This window comes from Balaenoptera borealis (genome assembly GCF_965194805.1).
Source record: "Balaenoptera borealis genome assembly, chromosome: 3".
NCBI lineage: Eukaryota > Metazoa > Chordata > Mammalia > Artiodactyla > Balaenopteridae > Balaenoptera > Balaenoptera borealis.
The window spans coordinates 126,162,254-126,186,701 of record NC_138866.1 but is presented as its reverse complement, the minus strand read 5'-3'; the positions used below and the strand labels follow the sequence as shown (position 1 = coordinate 126,186,701).

The window sequence follows — 24,448 nt, the reverse complement described above, 5'->3', positions numbered from 1 at the left end:
TATAGCACAGGGAACTGTATTGAATATCCTGTAATAAACCATAATGGAAAAGAATCTGAAAAAGAATATATATGTATATGTATAACTGAATCACTTTGCTGTACACCAGAAACTAACACAACATTGTAAATCAACTATACTTGAATAAAATAAATTTTAAAAAAAGAATCCGAGGCTCAAAGAGGCAAATAAATTGGGTCAAGGTCATACAGTGAGTTTGAGTCACCTAATGTGTTCAGACTTCCACAGCCTCATCTATAAAAGGGTCTGCTAGGTTCTCTGCAAGCCCCCTGTGACTTTAGCCAAACCCCCACTCAGAAGGCACCAGAAAGTTGGAGCCAGAGCTCAAGGGAGCACATGGGGCAATGAGTGTGCCCAAACCCAGAGGCAGCCTGGAAGGGAGGGCTGAGCCTCAGATCCAGGGCTTTGCCTGCCAAGTGGGGGTCTGCACATCCCCTGGGGCATAGCTCAAGCTAAATCTATTTTGAATTTCATGGCCTAAATCATTAGCTTTCAAGGCTAAAGCATCTCAGAAGATGAGATTATCCTCTTGGCACTTCTCAGACTGTGCTTGTGACCTCTGCTGTTAGGTTATGGTTTTGTTTCCAGCTGTGTGAATGTTACATAATGCCACCGCACCGGCAGTGTCTTCTTCATGGTAACAGATCACAATGAAAGCCCCTCAGAGGCTGTTTATGTTTCATATACACATGGAAAGAAAAAAAAACGCAGTGTGTTATATAAAGTGAAAGAGAAATACAAGTTTCATATTTGCTTTGCACCATTGGCTTTAACATGCTCTTGCGCAGAAAGGTGAATAATCAGCATATGCTCTTAATTCAGATTTTTCTGGAAAAGGTCACTAAAAATGGTTTTGTTTCTTATTGCCTTAATCCCCTTGTCTTTACATCAGTCAAAACAGAAGAAATAAGAATATGTGTTTATATTTTGGCATCTGCATAAACACTGGAAGGAAAAAGAAATTAATTGAAATGGTTATCAATTGGTGGTGGAAGTAGGGGGAGGGGCAGGAATGGGAGCAGGAGTTCCTTTGTATAATTCTTTGATTTTGACTTCTGAAACATGTAAATGTTATTTCAAACAAATGGGTGAATAGACAAGAAAGTGTATCAGAGTTATAAGGAAGTCAGATGAGAATGTAGGTCAATGTGTGCAAATGTGTCTCAGCTTCTTTTTTTGAGGGGGGAGGGACTTCTCAAAACAAGCCCGCAGACTCTGGTGATGTGACCCATGTGGGAGGTGGCACCATTTTGGGGAGCCCACTACTGATGCCACGAGAGAATTATTAAGTGTAAGGATTTGCTGTGGAAAAGAATTCAAGGGCAGTCACTCTGTAAAGCCAATTTCCTAAAAAAAAAAAAAGTGGTCTTTCTTAAGTTAATTTTTGGGTAACTGTAAATTATTGCACAATGGATATTTTTAGAAGGGCCAGGAACTCCCTGCTCCTGGAGATTAAGGGAATGCATCTTACATCTTGCAGTTACATTTAGTGCACTGGTGAGTCCTAAATTGACTCTGAACTTGGAGGCAAGATTTATGGGTCTGCAAAGACAGGCTTGTTTTGGCATGAGAGGGCTTCTTTAGCTCCCAACTGTCCCTAAGCCATGCTCTCTCGATGGGAAGACTGGAGGGTTTGTGGGGCCCAAGTAAGAAGTGGGGTGAGGGGTGGGGGGGCAGCTCTGCCCTGCTGTGGGTTTGGTCACACCAAGTGAGATGGGGAAAGTCCAGACCCTGCTTGTCCCCCAACCAAGGTTTCCCAAGTGTCGGGCGAAGGTGGTGTAGAGCTTTGGACATTGGACTCTGATGGAGCACAGCCCATGGCTGGGGAAGCATCAGCACACGTCACAACACATCAGTGCTGGGAGGCACTGGGACCATGTGGCCTGACCTGGGCTCAAATGACAAACATTTATTTACCATCTATTTCCTTTTTTTTTTTTTTCTTTTTCATTTCCTTTAAAAAAAATTTTTTTTATTTATTTATTTAGCTGCGCCAGGTCCTAATTGTGGCACTCGGGATCTTCTTTGCCGTGTGCAGGATCTTGAGTTGTGGCATGCGAACTCTTAGTTGCGGCATGTGGGATCTAGTTCCCTGACCAGGGATCAAACCCGGGCCCCCTGCATTGGGAGCACAGAGTCTAACGCATTGGACCACCAGGGAAGTCCCATCCATCCATTTCCTTTTATCCCATCCTCCTTCCCCACTGTTAACTACTCACACGTTTATTTTATAGGCTTTTGGTTAAATCACTTTCCTATGTGTATTGTGATAAAAGAAAGTTTCACATACTGAGATATAGGGAAGTCATTCTGGCTTATACATGAGTTAATTTGAATTTGATGCTAACTAAAATAGCCTGTTCGTGGCCTATCAAACATACATCTGCTTTAATTATTAGAGAAAAGGGCACATTGACCAGAAGTAAAGAATGTCCATGATAAAAATAAAGATTAAATGCCTCTCTTCCTGGAACACCAATGCTGGTCCTCCAATGATAAGACTCCCTTCTCAGGCGCCAAGGCCATGCTGACTTGCCGTGTACGTGCTAATCTGTGTTTTTGTTTTGTTTTGGTTTTTTTATCTTGAAGAAATGTAACCCAGACTCATTTCATGTTCTTTGTTCTGACAGGATATAAAACTGTGCTGAAAACCCTGCTTCTCCAGAGCAGCTACTCAGATTAATCTGGAAAGCTGGCTTCCAGGCTAATCCTCAGTTGGACTCAAATAAAACTCTTTTCTATTCTTCTTATTGATAGTTTATTGATTATTTTCATTGACAACTGATTGTAATATTTGTACACTGTTCACTCTATTTCTTACTCTTTTCACTCCCCATTCTGTTTTGAAGATCCAGCCCGCAGCTGTGTGCTCATCTTGTGTGTTGCTTCTAATAGCGTACTTGCAAAAAGGAGGTTTAGAAACACCGTCCAGTGAAAGGTGCAGAGTGTTCGACGTGAGCCCTGCTCTGGGATGTCAGATTATAAGGACAGCCCCGTGGGACCCTAAGAGCATTCACCATACTGCCCTGGATGCAGAGATATGCAGACAGGTAAGAAATTGCAGCTTTTTGTTTAGGAATGCTAGCTGTTTGTGGGATTTTTTAAAATAGATAAGTCATCCTCGGAGCCTCCTCTGGGGAGGGGCCCTGACCCCCCCTCTGGTGGAGGAGCTGGGGAGGAACTCACCCACTTGGGCATCTTGCCACCGTCGGGGTCGTGGTGGTGGTACTGTAGCACGATCACCGTGACGACCACGGAGAGGCCCACGATGATCATGGTGCTAGCGAAGTACTGGGCTGCAGAGAGAGCAGATGGCAGGGGAGACCTGGGGCCTTGGTCACAGCGAGTCACCATGGCACAGTGCAGGGGACCCAGACTGTGTCTTGACCACCAGGGGCTGGGGAGCAATGCCCAAGAGCAGAGCAGGACCTCCTCCGGGCCTGCAGCCCACCACGCACATTCCTGGCGGGCAGATGCCAATCCAGAGCACACAGACCTCCTCCTCCCACCCTGCTGCGCGGCCTCACCAGCTGACTGCACTGCTGGGAACCCTGCCTGCCTCACCCTTCCGTGAAAGCTAACTGCGCCTCACAGGATGGTGATAAGGCTGTCCGATGAGAAAGCACCATTGTCAGAACTGAAACCACCTGGACACAGAGGGAGTGATCACCACTGTGATGACTGCAGGCCACGGACAGGCTTCGGGGATCTAGCAAGGGCAGACCCGGGTGCCACCGGCTGACTTATCAGACCTGGAAAATGACTCTACTAATGAGAGAGTCTGGCCCCATCTACTTACTGAGAGCCACAGGGGTGGGGAGTGCCGGCTGTCCAGCCGGAAGAAGAGTTAAGCTGCAGTGTCTTTTCAGGCTGAGAACATCAGCTTCAGCTCTGATGGGCAAGGATGCATTTCTCCACCTTGGACCAGGTGAGAAGCAGCATGGAGCTTCCCCCCCGGTCCACTGGCTGCCGTCTGTGAGCTTGGACAGACCACTCAGCCTCTCTGGGCCTCAGCTTCTTCACCAGTATAACAGGGATGGAAATGCCTTCTCTGCGGGGTTGGTGCAAGGATTAGTAATTTTATGGGCCAAGGGTATAGGAGAAAGCTGGCATGGGTGAGCGTTCCTTAATTGCCAACTCTGATTAGTAAACCTTCAGTGTGGGGGAGGCATAAATTAGGAGGTTGGGATTAACATACACACGACTATATATAAAATAGATAACCAACAAGGACCTACTGTACTATACAGGGAACAATACTCAATATTTTGTAATAATTGTAGGTTATTTGTAAAAACCTATAAGGGAAAAGAATCAGGTTGTATACCTGAAACCAACACAACATTGTAAATCAATAAAATAAATAAATAAAATAAAAAGGGATTAGAAGCAAAGATGGATTCAAGTGTAAAAAGAGTATTAAAAAATAACGAAACAAAAAATATATACACACAATGCCTCTCTAAGCAACAGAATAAATTATCCTAACATAAATGCAAACAAACAAACAAAGCTTCAGTGTGGCCAACCACCAAGGGGCTGGGCTCTTAAAGAAAGCATCCTGGTACGAGGCTAAGTATGTAGCCACGCACTTGGTTAAAAACACCTCCTGCCCTCCAGGCAGGCAGGAACTCACTGCTCTCCCATGGAGACCAAGAGGAACCTACAAGGAGCTACCAGAGGTGGACACTTGAGACTTAACATCAGCATCAGGGACCTCTGGGAAGGGAAGGGAGGGGGGAACAAACTGTGACTGTTATGGGCTGCATACTGTGTCCCCCTAAAATTTATATGTTGAAGCTGTAGACCCCAAGTACCTTAGAATGTGACTGTGTTTGAAGAGAGGGCATTTAAAGAGAGAATTAAGTTAAAATGAGATTGTTAGTGTGGCACCTGGTCCAATCTGACTGGTGTCCTTATTATAAGAAGGGGAAATTTGGACACACAAACAGGCACAGGGATGTGAAGATACAAAGGAAAGACCATGTGGGGACACAGCAGAGGGTGCCCATCTGCAACACAAAGACAGAGACCTCAGGAGCCTCCAAAACTGTGAGCACATAAATTTTTCCTGTGTAAGGCACCCAGTCTGTGAAATTTTATTGTGGTAGCCTTAGCCGACTAATACAATGACCTATGGAGGGATCCAGGCTGACTGGATCCCACAGCTGAAATCTCAACAGCAGAGGTCAAAGGCCAACAGCATCCCATCCTTCTAGATGTGGCCTATGCACTGACCAAGGCTGTGGGTTCATCAGACACAACAGGGCCTGCTGACTGCCCCTTTAAGGGTGGTTTCTGCTGCAGGTCTCTATTGAAAGCATTGTGCTAGAAGGTAGAAAGGATGGGTTCAGAATGTCAGGTTGAAAGACGGTTCCTTGCTCCCAGGATGGTACGGAGAGAAATATGACACTCCCAGAGGCTTTTTATACCAACAGTCTCTCTGGTCAAAATATTACACATCCAGAAACCTCCAATAAGAAGGGCCTTGGCTTCTTAATTCATGAAGCCTGGCGATATCATGTAAGGCCCCCCACTCTTACTTACCCCTGGTTAACCACATAGGACTGCCACCGGTATACTGCTTTCCTGTTTCTGACCTCCACTGCCAAATAGGAGTGGGGATTCTCATTAAAACTAAGATCTATTGGCAGAATGTTTGCTTCCCGTCCTCACAACTGGCTTGGAGGTCTGGTTCCCTGACCAGGAACAGAACCCTGGCTGCAGTGGCCAGGGTACTGGGTCCTAACCTCTGGGCCACTGAGCGCCCCTCGGCACGCTCTTGCTTATTCCAGTCCAGTCCAGGGAGGTTCACAGCAACAGGTGACGCTGCCTCCTGTTTCTGTCATCCTTCCTTGGGCAGAAGGTCATCCTTACACCTGCCTTTGTGTGTGGTTTGTGCATCCCCTGCTGGACCAGTCCCTGCTTCACCTACACCCTACTCACATGACTGACTTTCCCCCCTAATTGCGGAGCCTAATCAGTAAATACCTACATCCTTGTCCCGCTGCCCCGAAGCTAGTGATTGTTTAATCTTTAATTCAGAATGGCTCCCCTTTGATAGTTTAACAAAGGGGAGATCTCCGCCCCTTGAAGGTACTTAGCCCAAGGGGCTTAAGAGGGCTGTGCCCCTCTGCTAGTTTCCCTGGTAACCGATGGGCCAATCTGACTTCAATTCCCCTAGATAACTGGTGGGGTGTCACTCCAGGACCCTTTTGCTTCAGATGTGTAAGATCTCCCATCTACCAAACAACTGATGTCCTGTCTCTGGACTCTTTCTTCAGTCTCGAGTCTGGGCGAGTACAGGGCTTGCAGGCCTGAGGGGTGCAGCCCAACATGTGGCCAAAACATATTTGTCCTGTTTACCTTCCCTCACAAGCTTTAACTTTCTACAGAGACATCGAGTTATCTCAAGAAACAATGGCTGAGAGTTAATGTGTAACAAATAATTTGTGGAAAAACAGTGACTCAAGCTAAAATAATGAATCTTTAATGGTAAAAATCTCTGGTTCCATAACAAGTGTGAGGGGGGCATTGTGGGAGAAAAGGGGGCATTTCTGCATCTTAAGGCCAAACCACAAAGCCAGACTCCCCCCCGCTTCTATGTGCCAGGTGAGCAGAGGCCATGGGTCAACTCTGAGTAGTTACAGCAAGTCATCTCCTCACAGCCGAAAAGGGGGGCCATGCAGCTCTCCAGGGTCCTGTGGGACACGTTTCTGCTCCCTGCCTGTGCTGCAAAATCCCAGGCACTCTGTAAGCCCATGTCTTTAGAGGAGCTGGATGCTTGCTTACCTATCAAGGGCACTGAGTCAGAGGTCGCAGGCATGATCTCAGCCACCAGCAGCATGAAGACGGTAAGAGAGAGTAAAACTGTAATCCCTGGAACAGAGACATACAGTGGCCCCTGAGACAGAACAGATGGTAAGGCCTGAACTCCATCCAGCCCAAGAGTCAAAGGAGGTGTGGAGGGAGGGATGGTGGTGGCCATGACATTCCTGAAACCAAATGCACGGTTTTCTATATTGATGGGAATGGGCATCTTTCTGGGGACAGTCCGGGTCATTTACCAGAGTCCCAGAGGAGTCCCTGGGAAAACAAACTCAGGAGCCAGAACTTTAGAAGAACAACTCAAAATAAATCATTGACCTCAGCACATGTATCTCTCATTTTCTTTATTACATTAGTATCGAGAGGTAGTTTCATGTAGCAGGAAAAAGAAAACATACAGTTTGAAGACCTGGCTTTTGTTCTTGACTTTTCTACTTACTAGCTGTGTGACCTTGGATAGGTAATTTAATGTGCCTGAGGCTCTTGTATGAATGAAAAATATCACCTGCCATATCAGTAAACAAAGGATGTTGCAGCCATCAAGCCATCATATTACAGCCTCCCCAATGGTGCACCCTGAGGGGACTTGGGATGAGCAAACACAGGATGCTGGCCCCAGAGAGCTAAGGTGCATATCAAAGGAATGATTTCAGTGAGCCCAGACTCTTGCATCTTCCCATACACAGAAAAGCACTAAATTCATTAACTTGAGGTGTTTGGCTTTCTTTAATCAACAGTAATCTTTTGATGTTTTGACTACCTGGTCTTTGTGGCAAAAACTCCTATATACCCTGGCTCCTCCTTTACCTCTTCAGAGCCGTCCCTAGAACTATCAGAGATGCTATGTCTCAGGCTTGAAGTCCCCAGAAAGTCCACCAAATAAAACATAATTCTTAACTTTTTGGTTGAGCATTTTTTTTCAGTTGACACTCACAGTCAGAAGTTATAGGTTTGAGAATGATTTCTATGTGTACCAAATAGGATCTTTAGTAACTCTTTGAGATGTTGAGGAGCTCATTTCACCAATCTAAATCATAGCTTTCTTATCTGCCTATTGGAGGATCATAAGGAATTACACTGTGTGTGGCCATATATAAATGCAAGCTGATACTATATCAAACTAAACTGTGTCCTGCCCACAATGAATTCCAGCTGGTTGCCACCAAGGTGTGGGGTGGGGTGGCAGGAGTGGAGAAGGCACAGGCCCCTCAGGGAAGAATTGGTTCTTCCCTGGGCATCCCCATCCTCTCTGCAGGATCAGAGGAGCCTGTGGAATCTCAAGAGGGCCTGGCCATCCCGCACAGCGGGCTGTGGTGTCAGGGAGCCACCCTGGGCTGGGGTGCATGGAGTGGGCCCTGGACATCTCTGCACCTGGAGCCCAGACTGCCACCCTCAAGGCAGGGCCCTCCCATCCCAGCTCAGACCCGGTACTCACCCAGGGAGATTTTCTCCCCAGAGTCTGCAGGGAGCAAGAACACGAGGAGGGCCAGGGCAGAGATGAGCACACAGGGAATGAGAAGGTTGAGGCCATAGTAGAGGGTCCTGCGGCGGATGGTGACAGTGAAGGTCACATCCGGGTACGGCTCTTTGCAGCACTCATAGAACTTCTCACTCCGCTTGCCAGGGACCCCTTCAGTTCCAGGGGAAGAAAGGAACCACCGTTGAATAAAAGGACGCAGTTTATTTTAAGGGGTTATAACACACACACAGAGCCATGGAATTTGTTAAGTGCAAAAAACTGGCTAATTGTTGTCTGAATAAACGCTTTAGGTTTATTATAGATTTATTTAAGGGTATCTTAGTGATATTTGAACAAATTGGCAGGTTTTTTATGTATTCAAACTACATGTGCTCTAGACTGAATGTGTCCCCCGCAAGGTTCATATGTTGAAATCCTAACCTCCACAGTGATGGTTATTTGGAGGTGAGGCCTTTGGGAGGTGATTAGGTCATGAGGGGGAGCCCTTAGGAATGGAATTAGTGCCCTTACAAAAGGGACCCCAGAGAGCTCCCCTGTTCCTTCTACCATGTGAGGACACAGCCTGAAGACAGCTGTCTGCGAACAAGGAAGCAGGTCCTCACCAGACGCTGAGTCTGCCAGCACCTTGATCTTGGACTCCCAGCCTCCAAACTATGAGAAATAACTGTCTGTTGTTTATAAGCTACCCAGTCTATGGTATTCTGTTATAGCAGCCTGAACGGACTAAGACACCATGATTATAAATAATACATTGTAAACTTGACACAATTATAAATGTAATTATTGTTTTTCTATTTAAAATCATCAAATATACGTTCCCATCAACTGCAATTTGCTGTTCCACCTGATTTTAGGGATGAAGCAGATTTGAATAACGTAGAGATGCCCATACTAGCACTGACCTTACCATAACTGCAAGTTCCTTATGGAAAGCACTGAATTTTCTAATTGTTTTTTGTTTCTCATCCTAGAGCTCTCAGTAAATCATGGAGAATGCTGCAGGGTTCAATAAATGCTCATGCTGAAAAGCAGAGTGGAAAATCCCAAACTCTTTAAGCCAGCACAGTAATAAAGCAGCTTCCTTCTATGTTGCCAGTATCACATCTTTGCTGGGCTTACCCACAAGGTCCCATTCTCCATTTGGGATATAGCCGCTGATGTCTGCCTCCTGCATCTGCAGATCCAAGGACCACCCTCCATAAGACCAGGACCCAAACTTCAGTTTGCACTGCTGCACATCAAAGGGGAACCATCGCACATCAATGTAGCAGGAGCTCTTGAAGATGCCTACATGGGCAATGAGACAGACCAGGATGGAAGCTGGCTGAGACCTGCTTTAAACACACAGCAGTCTCACACTGTTGGTGGGAATATAAATTGGTGCAGCCACTATGGAAACAGTACAGGGGTTCCTCAAAAAATTACAAAAAGAACTAAAAACGATCCAGCGATCCCACTCTTGGGTATACATGGAAAGGAAACAAAATCAGTATCTCACAAAGATATTTGCACCCCACTGCAGCATTACTCACAATAGCCAAGACATGGAAACGACCTAAGTGTTTGTCGATGGAGAAACAGATAAAATATTATATATATATATATGTGTGTGTATATATATATTATATATAAAATCAAATTTACATGGATTATATGGAATATTATTCAGCCTTTAAAAAGATGAAAATCCTGCCATTTGCAACAACATGGATGAAATTGGAGGGCTTTATGCTAAGTGAAATAAGTCACACACAGAAAGACAGATCCTGTATAATATCACTTACATGAAGAATTTGAAAAAAAAAGTTGAACTCATAGGAACAGAGTAGAATGGTGGTTGCCAAGGGCTGGAGGGTGGGGGAAATGGGGGAGAGGTTGATCAAAAAGGGAACAAACTTTCAGTTATAAGGTGGATTCATTTTGAGGATCTAATGTACAGCATGGTGACTACAGTTAATAATATTTTATACTTGAAATTAACTATCTGAGGTGATGGGTGTGTTAACTAACCTGATTGTGGAAATAAATGATTTCACAATATATATGCATATGCGTGTGTGTGTGTGTATATATATATATATATATATATATATATATACACACACGCATATGCGTATATCTCATGTATATACATACATATATTATACATATATATGTGTATATGTATATATATATATTACAATTTCATTTGTCAACTACACCTCAATAATGCTGGAAAAAATAAAAATAAATGCACAGCAATCCCCTGGTCTCCATCCCATACACTGTTCATAACACACAAAGCCTACTCTTCATGGAGTCAAAAGCTTGCTAGCCTGATCAAGCGTCGGCAGGTTAAACGATGCATCATTTCTGATGCTCTGCATGTCTCACGATCAATGCTGTGAACACATCCCCTGGACCATTTGAGATCCCTTCAGGAGGAGGCAGTGTGAGTACCGGGGCCTCTCACCTGGGTGTGACCAGAGAGGCTTCAGCCCATCCTGCCTGTCCAAACTAGACCTGTCCAGGACAAGCTGGGTCTTTCTGGAAAAATCTCTAGAAAAGAAGTTCAGCTGAAGCTTTACTGTCTTTTACATTTCAAAGGCTACACCGACATTTTCTGTTCTGAGAGATTTCTGGGCAAAGAATTAAACATTCTGTAAACTTGCTCTTGCCATGCATGTGCATCTCCAAATTCTAAACAGTAAGAGAGATGTAAAGAATGTAAAAGAATCCCATAGAAGCTGATAAAAATGATGAAGAGCTTAGAAACAGAAACTGAAAGGTCTGTGTGCATCTGTGTGACTGTGTTTGGTGAGGAGCAGGATGAGCATTTTCTTTAGGTTAAAAATTGAGAACATACTTGGTTATCTAGAAATATATATGGAAGATAATTTTAACTAGCTTGAATTCTAGATTATGAACAGAACAAAACCTAATAGGTTTTAGTTGAAGAGGTAGTGTTTGGACAAAAGCTAGAGTTTCCACTGAAAAAAGGGACAGGACAAGTTGGGAGTAAATTTCTCAACAGGTCACTGAGATAAGCCCACACCAGCCATTTATGCCCATGTGCTCCTTGCTGCCCAGAGAAAGACCAGAAGGCAGTGATGGCACAAATAGCTAAGGGTCCCAGTGCTCACAGGGACAGGGCAGACGCTCTGTAAATTTCTGCTACCAAATTTTAAAAAATGAATGGAGGGACTCAACTTGCTAACAGGGACCCCCCACCCACCCACAGTCAAGCTGGGAAAGGATAATAAACTTCCTGTCTCCTCAAGTCCCTTTGAACAGGATTTGCAGCATTACATCCAATGTCCACAGGAATCTGGAAGTCATTACAGACACTGCCCTACCACTAATGGTCTGAATCCCCCAAAACTCTCACTGCTGGTAGAAAATGAAACTGTAACTGTATTATTCCATTTCTATCAAATGACCAGAAAAAGAGACTCTCTAGAGGCAGAAAGCAGGTCAGTGGTTGCCTCGGGCTGGCAGTGAGGGTGGGGATTAACCGCAAACAGGCAAAAGGGATCTTTGGGGGGTGATGGAAAATGTTCTAGAACTAGATTGCAGTCGTGGTCGTACAACTCTGTGAATTTACTAAAAATAATTGAATCGTGCACTTAAAATGGGTCAATTGTATAATACGTAACTTATACTTCAATAATGCTGTTAAAAAATAAAAATATGACATGGGAAAGAAGTCATTTCCTAATAACCAAGTCTATTTCAAAGCTTGCATCTGAAGCACTTTTTGCCTGTTTAGTTGCTGGAGCAGAGCAGCTTCCCAGATCAGGTCTACGCGACCCCAGGCGCAGTCTTGCTCCCCTGAACCAGACAACCCCACACTCTCTCGGCCAGAGTAGGGGAGACTCCCACAGTCAAAGCTCAGTGTGCCCTCCTGACAGACTCCAGGGGCCATGGAGGCTGGGATGTAGGAACTGGCCCCAAAGGGGCTGCTGCACAGAGGGCTCGGGGGTCAGGAGTGCTGCTCCTGTGGCTGAAAATAGCCTCAGCCTTCAAAACAGCCCGCAGCCCAGTATTCTTCTACGCTGATGACTGCTGGAGGTCGTTTTCCAAAATAGTTCTCATGATAGAAGCTGCAACTTCTAGGCCTGGTGTAAAAGAGTGTATCAGTGATGGAAGACCCATCCCAGAGGTCTTTGTTAGGAGGAAGGCTTGCGTGGCCTGGGGGAGGAGAGGAGGGGCTGAGGAAGAAGCAAGGAATCACAAGGTTTAAGACAGAAAACCTGAAAGTCTGGAGTCCTTCCATCTCCTCAGACAACAATGGATGGTATCTGCCTGTGACAGGTTCAATCCCTGACACGTTTGTTTACCTACATGTGGGCCAGGCCCCTGGTTGATGAGGGTGGTTCTAATGGGAATAAACACAGATCCTGCCCTCGGGACGCTTATCCTCTGCTAATGAGAAAGAGCATGTAAACAACAACCCAGGAGGCAAAACCAGCTTTGCTGTGAGCTGTGAGATGAATCCGAGGGCACAAGACGGGGCTGACTGCTGGAGGGTGTGTGTGTGTGTGTGTGTGTGTGTGTGTGTGTCTGTGAGAGTGTGTGGTGTGTGTGCGGATAGTGTGTGGTATGTTTTTTGTGTGATGTGTCTATATGTGTGGTGTGTATGTATGGCTTTAGTGGGTGACGTGTGTACGTGTGTGTTTGTGTGTGTGTGTTTGTGGTGTATGTGTTGGTGGTGAGGGGGTAGGTGGCTGCAGGCTGCCTGGGAACAGGAAGTTAAACAGTTGCAGTGGGGGAAATAACCCTGGAAAAGAACACGTGAAAAATCACCTAGAAGATTTTTTAAAATCTGTTAATATCTTGAGGGCACAAAGCCCGGGTTTCCCAAGGCCCTGTGAACTGACAGGGAATGATGGGCTGGTGGGAGGAGATTCAACCCCAGCAGTTACCCATCAGCTGCCTGAGAAGGAGAGAAGCTCTTTCAGGAAGAAATTACTGATGAGTCCCTTGGAAACCACCTGTTCTCGCCTCTAACAAGCAGGTGGGCTTTAATGCACACACTCAAGAAGCCCGCCCAGCAAGGTCACCATCTCACCCCGACACTGGAGGGCAGCACATACCCAGGTACCCAGTGCAGTGGGAAGGAAAAGGCAGGCTGTGAGGAGGAAATGACCTGGAGGTTGGCTTGCAGGCTATAAGGAGAACAGAAATGACCTGACAACGGAGACTTGTTTTAGTTGTGGATGAACTTTAAGAACACCGGACAGACAATAAGGACAGAGGACATGTGTTGGCAAAGACAGCTTGAGCCATGATCCCAAGACAAAAAAGAGGAAGACGGCATTGCCACGCTCAGGGAATACGTGCAAGCACAGAGGAGAAGTCAGGAGGGCTGGCCGTGCATGGAGGCTAAGGATGCCCAGAGCACAGAGCCAGCCGCTGCCCCTGTGGGCACCGTCGGGCACCCCAACCTCCTTCACGCTGTCTAACTGCAGGGGACAAAGGGAGCGGCACTTACCTGGAGGGAGGTACTGGCAGTGCCCAGAAGAATTCACTAACACGTTGGTGTGGAACGTGGCGTCAAACCGCTCATCAGCACTGGAAACAGGAGAAGGATCCGTGAGCCAGCCCGGCTGGGCAGTGGGTTCCCCATGCCCTTAAGGCGGTTGTTCCTGCAGTCCGAGCAGCTCTGAGAGGGGCTGCTGCTTGCAGTTGGGGCAGCCAGCGGCGGTCTGAGAGCCCCACCTGTGGCTGACCTGGAAGGTCTTCCCAGAGCACAGGGGGAAGAGACCAATGCCCACCTCCGTTTCATAGGGATGCCGATTTTTTCCATGTGCATATAAAACAAAGCTCTTAGCAAATATGAAACCTGAAGACAACTTAGGAGGACACTGGCAGATGAGACATTTCAATCTATCTGCAGGAGATAAAGAGTGGGGGGAAGCACAGTGCCCCTCTATCAGCCCTTAAGGGTGGGATTTAGACCCACTGTGTTCAAGGCTCTAGTTCCAGCCCCTTGAATGGGACCAAAGCTCGGTTGGTGCTTGAGAAATCCATCTTGAGTGGCTGAGGCTGCAGGTGCACGGGGGAGCTGGGCAGCCTCAAGGAGTACGGGGCTCCAGGATTAGTGATGACAGGAAGGAGCACAGGTGGAGACAGAAGAATTAGGTTCAAGTTTAGAAGAACGCACTCCAGCCCGACCCCCTGCCCAAGGTCAGAACCTCCTACAGCCAGGAGTTACCAACCTGGTTAAAGGGGGCACACAAAACGGAAAGGAAAAACAATTAAGACCAACAGCCCTTATTATCCAGGTTTTTCATTTTCTGTGTTCTGACACTTTGACATCTGGGGTCTTGCTGATCCTGGAGGGACTATTCCCACCCCCACCCCCGCCCCAGGTCAACCAGTTCCTAGAGATAGCAAACAACTCGCTCAAATGGAAAGCAACCAATCCAGAGCCCACACCCCCACCATCTCTTTTATGGAGCTCTCACCCTCCTGGCCACCACCCACCTGCCCTAATCACCCCAGGACCAGGCACCAGACAAACAGGGACAGGACATATGTACCCAAGCCTGCTGAAGGCATTCCCGGTCCTAGCCCTGCTTACCCTGCCTCACCAGTTCCATTCCATGGAAACCACAATAAAGGCTTTTGACCACATTTTCCCCTCACGCCCTCTGCCTCCTGACGGTCCCTGGTGCTTCCCTGTGTGGCCCTGTACGGCGAGCATGCCTCCTGTTTCCAGGGAACTGCATGATAAACTTCCTTCCTTCCTTCCTGACAGTCATTTCTGTGTCTGCATTTTACCATGCCTGATTAAAACATATCCTTAAAATGTCAGATGTAGTGAATGGACTTGAGGACACGGGGAGTGGGAAGGGTAAGCTGGGACGAAGTGAGAAGGTGGCATGGACATATATACACTACCAAATGTAAAATAGATAGCTAGTGGGAAGAGGCCACATAGCACAGGGAGATCAGCTCCGTGTTTTGTAACCACCTAGAGGGGTGGGATAGGGAGGGTGGGAGGGAGATGCAAGAGGGAGGAGATATGCAGATATATGTATATGTATAGCTGATTCATTTTGTTATAAAGCAGAAACTAACACACCACTGTAAAGCAATTATACTCCAATAAAGATATTAAAAAAAAATGTCACCCTACAGGTGAATAAAAAAGTAAACAGCCTCAAGAAAATGTAGGCAGCCAGTCAAGGTGCCAGCACCTCGAGTTAAGTTTCCCTCATTTTAGCAACTGGAGAACCTCTGCTAAGGGCTGCCCACGTCTACAGAGCCTCTGCAGCCTTTTCTGTTCCCAAAATCCTCTAAAGGGGAAACTCACCATCATGAGATATCTGAGGACAGCCTTCACTGTGAGAGACAAGGACAGAGACAAGAAAGATCCAAGAAGAAACAGTCAATGAAAGGAATGAAAAATTACCTCTTAAAAAAGTAATATCCTCACAAAACTTCAAGAGGATGTTGCATTTAGAAAAACAAATGGCAATATGGAAGTTAAAACATGATCTATGAAATACATCTTTATAAATTGGCGGGAGGTTTGGCTGATAAGAATCACTGAGATGAAACGTAAGACCGAAAGGATGAGGGCCTCAGAGTAAAGGCCAGGGAAATGCGCTCAACAGAAGCGGAAGAGACATTGGGGGCAGGGGTGGGTAGTGGGAGGGAGAGAAATCACAGAGAGAAATTCCAGAGCTGAAAGAAACCCCTCCAACATGAAGGCAAAGAAAGGTGTTTTTAAGAACATTAAGGTGCCGGAGAGCTTGTTTCTTATGTATATTTTCTTGGTCATGGACTTGAGCATCAGCTCCAGAAAAATGAGGGTGAATACTAAAGAAGAAGAAATAAACTTTCAGACTAAACCTAAAGATCCGGAAAAGGAATTTTCATGATGAGCTGTGTAGTGGGTCTAGAAAAAGGGGCAGGGTCCAAATTACAGCAAGATGTAAGGGGTCTCTGAAGAGAGTAAAGTGGATTCAGAGTAATGAAGAGAAGAAACAATAAGGTGGAAAACACCATGGATTTGATTAAGGGCACATTTTTTTCAAAAATCTTTAATTAAAAAAAGCCACCAGAAACTTCAGGAAAAAACTGTACAAGAAAGCCAAGGTTTGAATATGAAACAAAAATGTGATGAAGCTTAAAGAAAGAAGGGAGGAAGACTAAGCTACAATAAAAAGATAATCCTCTGAGATGAAAAAGGACACATCCACCTCCTGACTTCCAAACACACTCAGGGAGAGAGAGGGGGAGGAAGGCTCAAGATGTAAATATTCTTTGCTTGACTGCAGTCTGTACCCGACTGTCTTAATGAGACACAAACAGTGACAGGGCACCAAATATCTGAGGATGTGGACCTTCACAAACTCACCCTGGATTTTATCCTGCTTTTTAAATTAGGTTCTCTGGAACCCCAAGATTCTGTGGAGGTGCTTCAGGTTTCTGCAAATGTTTGATTCCAATATTTTCTTTTCCTTGTGTTTCAAAATGATAATAAAAGTCCAAAAACACTCAAATAATTGTTTGCAAAATTTTAACTCTTCAGACACTACCAATGTATTAGTTCATGTGGCCAGTTTAGCTTCTTTTCTGGTGGACGTGAAACTAAAACTCCTCTTGCCATGAATACTGCATGTATTTGAAACTCTTGAAAATGAGTCACCCAGTAAGATTTCAGTTTTGCATTACTGCTCTTTTAAAAAAAATTCACATTTGAATCTACAATTCCAGCACAGAACCTGCATCTGCCTTGGCACCTCTTCCCCCCTCTGTAGCAGCAACAGCAGAAAGCACTGTGTGATGCTTGCATAGCTTTGCTTATTTTAAGCTTGGGTGTTGTCTTGGCTGATTTTTATATTTATAATAAAGGCTGTGGGCATCTGTTAGTGATTCAATTCTGGAAGAAAAAAAAATTCATACAGCTCTTTCTCCATGGATTTGGAGCAATTTAATTGAAAAGACTCTTGAGATCACAAGGCAAATGGGTAAAAACAAGATAAAAATCTGTTGCCATTAGCAACAGCTTACCTGTGTGACTCAGTGATTTCTGAATACCGTTCAACCAAAATAGAATATTGAGATAAATGTACCGCTGTCATCATTATCAAAATTCAAATCTTAATGCTCACTATGGAAGTTTTAGGGTTCTTTCCCAGGGGCAAATAGATTTTATACGTAAATGATATAAAAGTAAACTCTGGTAATAATTATGTGCTAATACCACTTCATCTGTTTTGACCATTAGGGCTGGAGATAAGGTTTGTTTGAAAAGGGGTTCTGTTGCTAAAATCTAAGTCTGAAAACAGGCAGGGGATGAAGTCCCTGTGAAACATGAGTGACCAAAACCACTGCAAGGACCTGCCAGGCAACAATATCAGTGATGTCCATTGGGTGCCAGCTGACAGTGACCTTGAGGCCACGTGGTATCACAGCCTTGTAGCCAGCAGATTCTGGTCACCCTGGAGGCTGGGTGGGTTCACAGAACACAGCTCACTCTTCTCTCTGTGCTGGTGTGCACCTGAAACTTTCTGTATTAAACCGTTAGAAAACAGTCAAACATATATATTTTTTCTTGACTACTAGAGGACAGGATACACCCTCAGAACTTTTGACGACCCTGGCACGTGGCCCTTCACTCCCCTCAAAACCTCTTCCCTCCAGCAGCCTTGGTCCTTGTCCAGGTAGTGATGGACAGATGAGCTTGCACTTGGTGTGAGGAGAGCTCTGGGCACTCCCACTGAGAAGTGCCCATGGAGAGGAGGCATATTTAACCCCAATATTGAAGGTGCAGGTCCTATGTTATCCGTCAAGTAGTCAGGAGCAGAGGACATCTGGACAGGCTCTAAGGATGGACAGAAGGCTCACAGGTTCTGTGAGCCCACCAGGAAAGGTGGGCGTGTCCCCAGCAGAGAGCATAGTCTGATCACACACCTGGAGGTAGACTGGACTGAGGGAGGCTTCATGAAGGTGAGGTTTGCCTGGAGCAGGGGTGAATGAGATGTTGTCCCAAGCAGCAAGGCTAGTACAGGGGCTTGAGAGCTAACCACCAGTGGCTATGCCTGCAGGACCCAAGGGCCCATCCTTAGGGAAGGATTACAAACTGTGCTTCCAGACGTCAATGGCAGCACAGGTAGGCAGAGCCCAAGGGGCACAGGTGAACCCTGGTGGTCTGGGCTAAGACTGTTTCCTGCTCCTCATCTGCAGGGTCTGACACAGTGCCTGATCCCAGCCCTGGAAAGGGCTCCTGGCCCTGGAAGCAGAGCCCTCCGATCCCAGCTTGGTGCAGCCCCTGCTCATCTCTCCCCACAGCACTGACCCCCATCTCTGAGCAAAAAACCCCAGGTACACTGCACTGCTGTCGAGAGCACACTGTGGGCTCATGAGGTGAGGACTGTAATGAATAGGGTCTCAGGCATCATCAGACCCATTCCCTCTGAGCTCACATGGTCCTTGAAAGAGAGAGAGGGAAGAGCAGAAAAGACGAAAATGATCTTAATTGCTCTACCACAAAAAAGAAATAATGATTATGTGATGAGGATAGAGGTGTCAGCTAATGCTACAGTGGTAATCATATTGCAATATATATGTGTTTCAAATCAACACAATGTACACAGTAAACATACAATGTTGTATATATAGATCAATTGTATCTCAATAAAAATAATAAAATAAAATTTAAAATATTGTAAGAAAAAAAGAAAATGAAGAAGAAAGAGGAAACCCATCTATCTCAAAAGACTGTCAATCTAAGGTGCCATTTATCTTAAATCTTTTAAGGAATAAAAGCTGCCATGGATCAAACATCAATAAAACTAAAAGCTGGTTCTTTGCGAAGATAAACAAAATTGATAAACCATTAGTCAGACTCATCAAGAAGAAAAGGGAGGGGGCTTCCCTGGTGGCACAGTGGTTGAGAATCTGCCTGCCAATGCAGGAGACACGGGTTCGAGTCCTGGTCTGGGAAGATCCCACATGCCGCAGAGCAACTGGGCCCATGAGCCACAACTACTGAGCCTGCGTGTCTGGCGCTTGTGCTCTGCAACAAGAGAGGCCACGATAGTGAGAGGCCCGCACACCGCGATGAAGAGTGGCCCCCGCTCGCCACAACTAGAGAAAGCCCTCGCACAGAAACGAAGGTCCAACACAGACAAAAATAAATAAATAAATAAAATTTTTTAAAAAAATTAAAAAAAAAGAAGGGAGAAGACTCAAAGCAATAGAATTAGAAATGAAAAAGGAGAAGTAACAACTGACGCTGCAGAAATACAAAGGAACATGAGAGATTACTACAAGCAACTATATGCCAATAAAATGCACAACCTGGAAGAAATGGACAAATTCTTAGAAAAGCACAACCTTCCGAGACTGAACCAGGAAGAAATAGAAAATATAAACAGACTAATCACAAGCACTGAAATTGAGACTGTGATTAAAAATCTTCCAACAAACAAAAGCCCAGGACCCGATGGCTTCACAGGCGAATTCTATCAAACATTTAGAGAAGAGCTAACACCTATCCTTCTCAAACTCTTCCAAAATATTGCAGAGGGAGGAACACTCCCAAACTCATTCTACGAGGCCACCATCACCCTGATACCAAAACCAGTCAAAGATGTCACAAAGAAAGAAAACTACAGGCCAATATCACTGATGAACATAGATGCAAAAATCCTCAACAAAATACTAGCAAACAGAATCCAACAGCACATTAAAAGGATCATACACCATGATCAAATGGGGTTTATCCCATGAATGCAAGGATTCCTCAATATACACAAATCAATCAATGTGATACACCACATTAACAAATTGAAGGAGAAAAACCATATGATAATCTCAACAGATGCAGAAAAAGCTATTGACAAAATTCAACACCGATTTATGATAAAAATCCTCCAGAAAGTAGGCATAGAGGGAACTTAACTCAACATAATAAAGGCCATGTATGACAAACCCACAGCAAACATCATTCTCAATGGTGAAAAACTGAAACCATTTCCACTAAGATCAGGAACAAGACAAGGTTGCCCACTCTCACCACTATTATTCAACATAGTTTTGGAAGTGTTAGCCACAGCAATCAGAGACGAAAAAGAAATAAAAGGAATCCAAGTCAGAGAAGAAGAAGTAAAGCTGTCACTGTCTGCAGATGACATGATACTTTACAAAGAGAAACCTAAAGAGTCAACCAAAAAACTACTAGAGCTAATCAATGAATTTGGTAAAGTAGCAGGTTACAAAATTAATGCACAGAAATCTCTTGCATTCCTATACACTAATGATGAAAAATCTGAAAGAGAAATTAAGGAAACACTCCCATTTACCATTGCAACAAAAAGAATAAAATATCTAGGAATAAACCTACCTAAGGAGACAAAAGCATGGACTTATATATACTACCAAATGTAAAATAGAGAGCTAGTGGGAAGCAGCCGCATAGCACAGGGAGATCAGCTCGGTGCTTTGTGACCACCTAGAGGGGTGGGATAGGGAGGGTGGGAGGGAGACACAAGAGGGAGGAGATATGGGGATATATGTATATGTATAGCTGATTCACTCTGTTATAAAGCAGAAACTAACACACCATTGTAAAGCAATTATACTCCAATAAAGGTGTTAAAAAAATAAAAATAAAAACAATATATCGGTAACAGCAAAAAAAAAAAAAAAAGCTGCCAATTACATGTTAAGATACCGCTGATGCCCAGATTTCAGAGGAAAAAAAGTCTGTAGAGAATAGACTAATTTTATTTCAAAAGAGAGTAGTTGGGCTTCCCTGGTGGCGCAGTGGTTGAGAATCTGCCTGCCGATGGAGGGTACACGGGTTCGAGCCCTGGTCTGGGAAGATCCCACATGCCGCGGAGCAACTAGGCCTGTGAGCCCCAACTACTGAGCCTGTGCGTCTGGAGCCTGTGCTCCGCAACAAGAGAGGCTGCGATAGTGAGAGGCCCGCGCACGGCGACGAAGAGTGGCCCCAGCTTGCCGCAACTGGAGAAAACCCCCGCACAGAAACGAAGACTCAACACAGCCAAAAATAAATAAATAAATAAATAAAAATGAATATCTGCTTAAAAAAAAAAAAAAAAAAAGAGTAGTAAGTCCTTTCTCTGGATATTTTGTTTTGTATTTTATTCTTAAGTGTTAAGGACATGTTAAAATGATAGCAATGTGGCTTGTCACAGATCATGACCAAAAGTCTTGAGCAGAACTGAAATTTCATGGTCGTTTCTACCTTTCAGAGATCCCAGGAGGCAGACATCTAGGTATCAGCAGGAGGCTTCCAGAAGAATCTATTCAAGATCCTTTCTTTACCCACCCATTTGTATGCTAAATAGCATATAACATGGATTATAACATTGGATGTAACATTGAATGAATTATAACAATGTTATAAATAATATGGGATAATGTTATCAAAGCCTGTGTCAAGTTTCTGGGCTCCCAATATTGTTCCTTGATCAATAGGACTATTCCTGATCCAGTACAACATCATCTTAATCACTACAACTTAATGGAAATGTTGGTATTTGGCAAGGCAAGTCTCCGACAACTTTGTTCTTTTGTTTAAAAATTATCTTACCTATCCTTTGCCCTTTACTCATCATTGTTAAGTTCTAGGATCTACCTGTCCAGTCCCATGAAGACCCAGTTGAGACTTTAGGTGGAATCACATTAAATTTACAGACTAGTTTGGGAAATTTTGACATCTTTATGATATTGAGTTTTCCCAGAAATAAATATATAACTCACCATTTATTTTGGTCTTAGATTTAGTTATTGATACTTTTTAACACCTGCAAATACTGGAAAAAAGTCATATAGTCTATGAATGATAGTAATTTAGTTTATTCCTTTCTAATCCTTAATATTTCATTCTTTTACTTTTCTTGTTATTTAAGATTCTTATCATTCTTAAGATATTTTTTTAAGTGATGACAATGTGTATCTTTATTTTGTTCCACATATAGAAACTTGTAATGTTTCAGCATTAAATGAGCTTTTGGTAAACACCTTACATCAGGTTACACAAGTTTTCTTCTATTTCACAAATGGGTATTAAATACCATCAACTGATTTTTCCCCAGCTGCCAAGATGATCGTATGATTTTTCTCCTTCATTCTGTTAATATTGATAGAATGAATTATATGAATGAATTTTTCTAAAGTTAAACAAAACTTATTTTTCATTAGAAAACTAAATTTGTTATGATTTTTTAAAAATTATTGCTAGATTTAGTGAGTTAATACTCTAGTTAAGATGCATACATACATGCTCATAAGTGATATTGTATGCTAGGTGGAAGTTGCCTGCAAAACCCACTTTTTCAATTTTCTTTTTAAAAACATACCAATCAAGAGAATGAAAAGGCAAGCATCAGACTGGTAGAAAATATCTGAAAAAAGATATACCTGATAAAGACTGCTAACCAAAATATACAAATGACTCTTAACAGTAAGAAAACAACCCAATCAAAAAAAACTTGGACACCTCAACAAAGAAGATATTAGGGAATTGCAAATTTAAACAACCAGATACCACCACACACCTATTAAGTGGTCAAAATGCAGAACCCTGAGAACACCACATCTGGCAAGGATGTAGAGTAACAGGAACTTTCATTCATTACTGATGGGTATGCAAAATGGAACAGCCACTTTGAAAGACACTTTGGCAGCTTCTTACAAAACTAAACATCCTCTTACCATACAATCCACCAATCACACTCCTTGGTGTTTACTCAAAGGAGCTGAAAACTTATGTCCAGACAGAAATCTGCACATGGATGTTTAAAGCAGCTTTATTCATAATTGCCAAAACTTTGAAGCAATCAAGATGTTCTTGAGCAGGTGAATGAATAAATAAATAAACTGTGGTATATCCAGACAATGAAATGTTATTTAGTCTTAAAATGAAATGAGCTATTAAGCCATGGAAAGACCTGGAGGAAGCTTAAATGCATACTACTAAGTGAAAGAAGCCAGTCCGAGGGCTACATACTGTATGATTCCAACTATGTGACATTCTGGACCGGGCAAAACTATGGAGACAGTAAAGTTCAGTGGTTTCCAGGAGTTGGGGGGAGAGAGGGATAAATGGGAGGAGCACAGAAGTTTTTTAGGGCAGTGAAGCTAGTATGATACTATAATGGTGGATACATGTCATTATACATTTGTCCACATCCATAGAATGTACAACATAAAAAGAGAACCCTTAGTGTAAACTATGGACTTTGGGTGATCATTATTTGTCAATGTTGGCTCATCGATTGTAACAAACATACCACTCTGGTGAGGGTGTTCATAATGGGGGAGGCAGTGCATTGTGGGGGCAGGGCTATGTGGGAAATCTCCGAACCTTCTCAACTATGCTGGGGATCTAAAACTGCTCTAAAAAATAAAGCATATTTTAAAGATAGATAGATGATAGATAGTAGATAGGTAGATAGATCCAATTATCTTGTCTATTTTTCTATTTTGTCTAGAACCAGCTTATATTTTTCTAGAAAAAATAAATTCTGTCTAAGTTTCCATATTCAATGGCATAAAGTTGTCCATAATATTCTCTCTTCTTTACTTTCCTGATAATTATTCCCTGAGATGTGTTCATTTTATTAGTTCTTTTTAAAACCAACTTATTCCTTCTTGATTTCTATCTTATTTTTCTCATTTCATAAATTTCTACTCTTTCATTTATTCTTCCTTCTATTTACTTAATATTTTTTTTTCCTAACTTCTTGGGATTGGTAATTAATTCACAAATTTTAGTTTTAAAATCTTGCCTAATGTAAGCATTTAAGGCTATGGATTTCTCCCTACATATATACACACATGCACACACACATTCACACATGCTAAAGTTTTTTTTTTAATTCACATTTGGGTACTTAGTTCTCCAGATATGTATTTTTAGTAGAACAAGGACACATCTGATTCTCTATCTGTGTCTATCTGTATCTATTTCTCTACATTAGATGAGGCTTGTTAATTATGAAGTTCTATATCCTGACACTTTTTTTTCCTTCTTGAACTATCAATTACTAAAAAAAAAAGTACATTAAAATCTTCTACCACAATTATGGATTTATCTGCCAATTTTTCTTCATTTGTTTCAAAGCTATTTTATTAGGTGCATACATGTGA

The 24,448-nt window shown here is 43.6% G+C and overlaps 1 protein-coding gene and 1 long non-coding RNA gene across 3 annotated transcripts in view; both read right to left on the bottom strand.

The window, feature by feature from the left end:
• Window positions 1–24,448, bottom strand: part of LOC309624921 — a 999,471-nt gene that overhangs the window by 271,341 nt on the left and 703,682 nt on the right. The window lies entirely within an intron of this gene.
• The window catches only part of CHRNA7 (cholinergic receptor nicotinic alpha 7 subunit), a 134,205-nt gene that overhangs the window by 10,446 nt on the left and 99,311 nt on the right, over window positions 1–24,448 (bottom strand). Inside the window, exons 5-9 of the mRNA XM_082383640.1 lie at window positions 13,803–13,882; window positions 9,449–9,616; window positions 8,285–8,479; window positions 6,814–6,900; window positions 3,208–3,317 (exon numbers count right to left, since the gene is read on the bottom strand). Of these exons, the coding sequence (XP_082239766.1) occupies window positions 3,208–3,317; window positions 6,814–6,900; window positions 8,285–8,479; window positions 9,449–9,616; window positions 13,803–13,882 (640 nt within the window). The remainder of the gene's footprint in view (window positions 1–3,207; window positions 3,318–6,813; window positions 6,901–8,284; window positions 8,480–9,448; window positions 9,617–13,802; window positions 13,883–24,448) is intronic.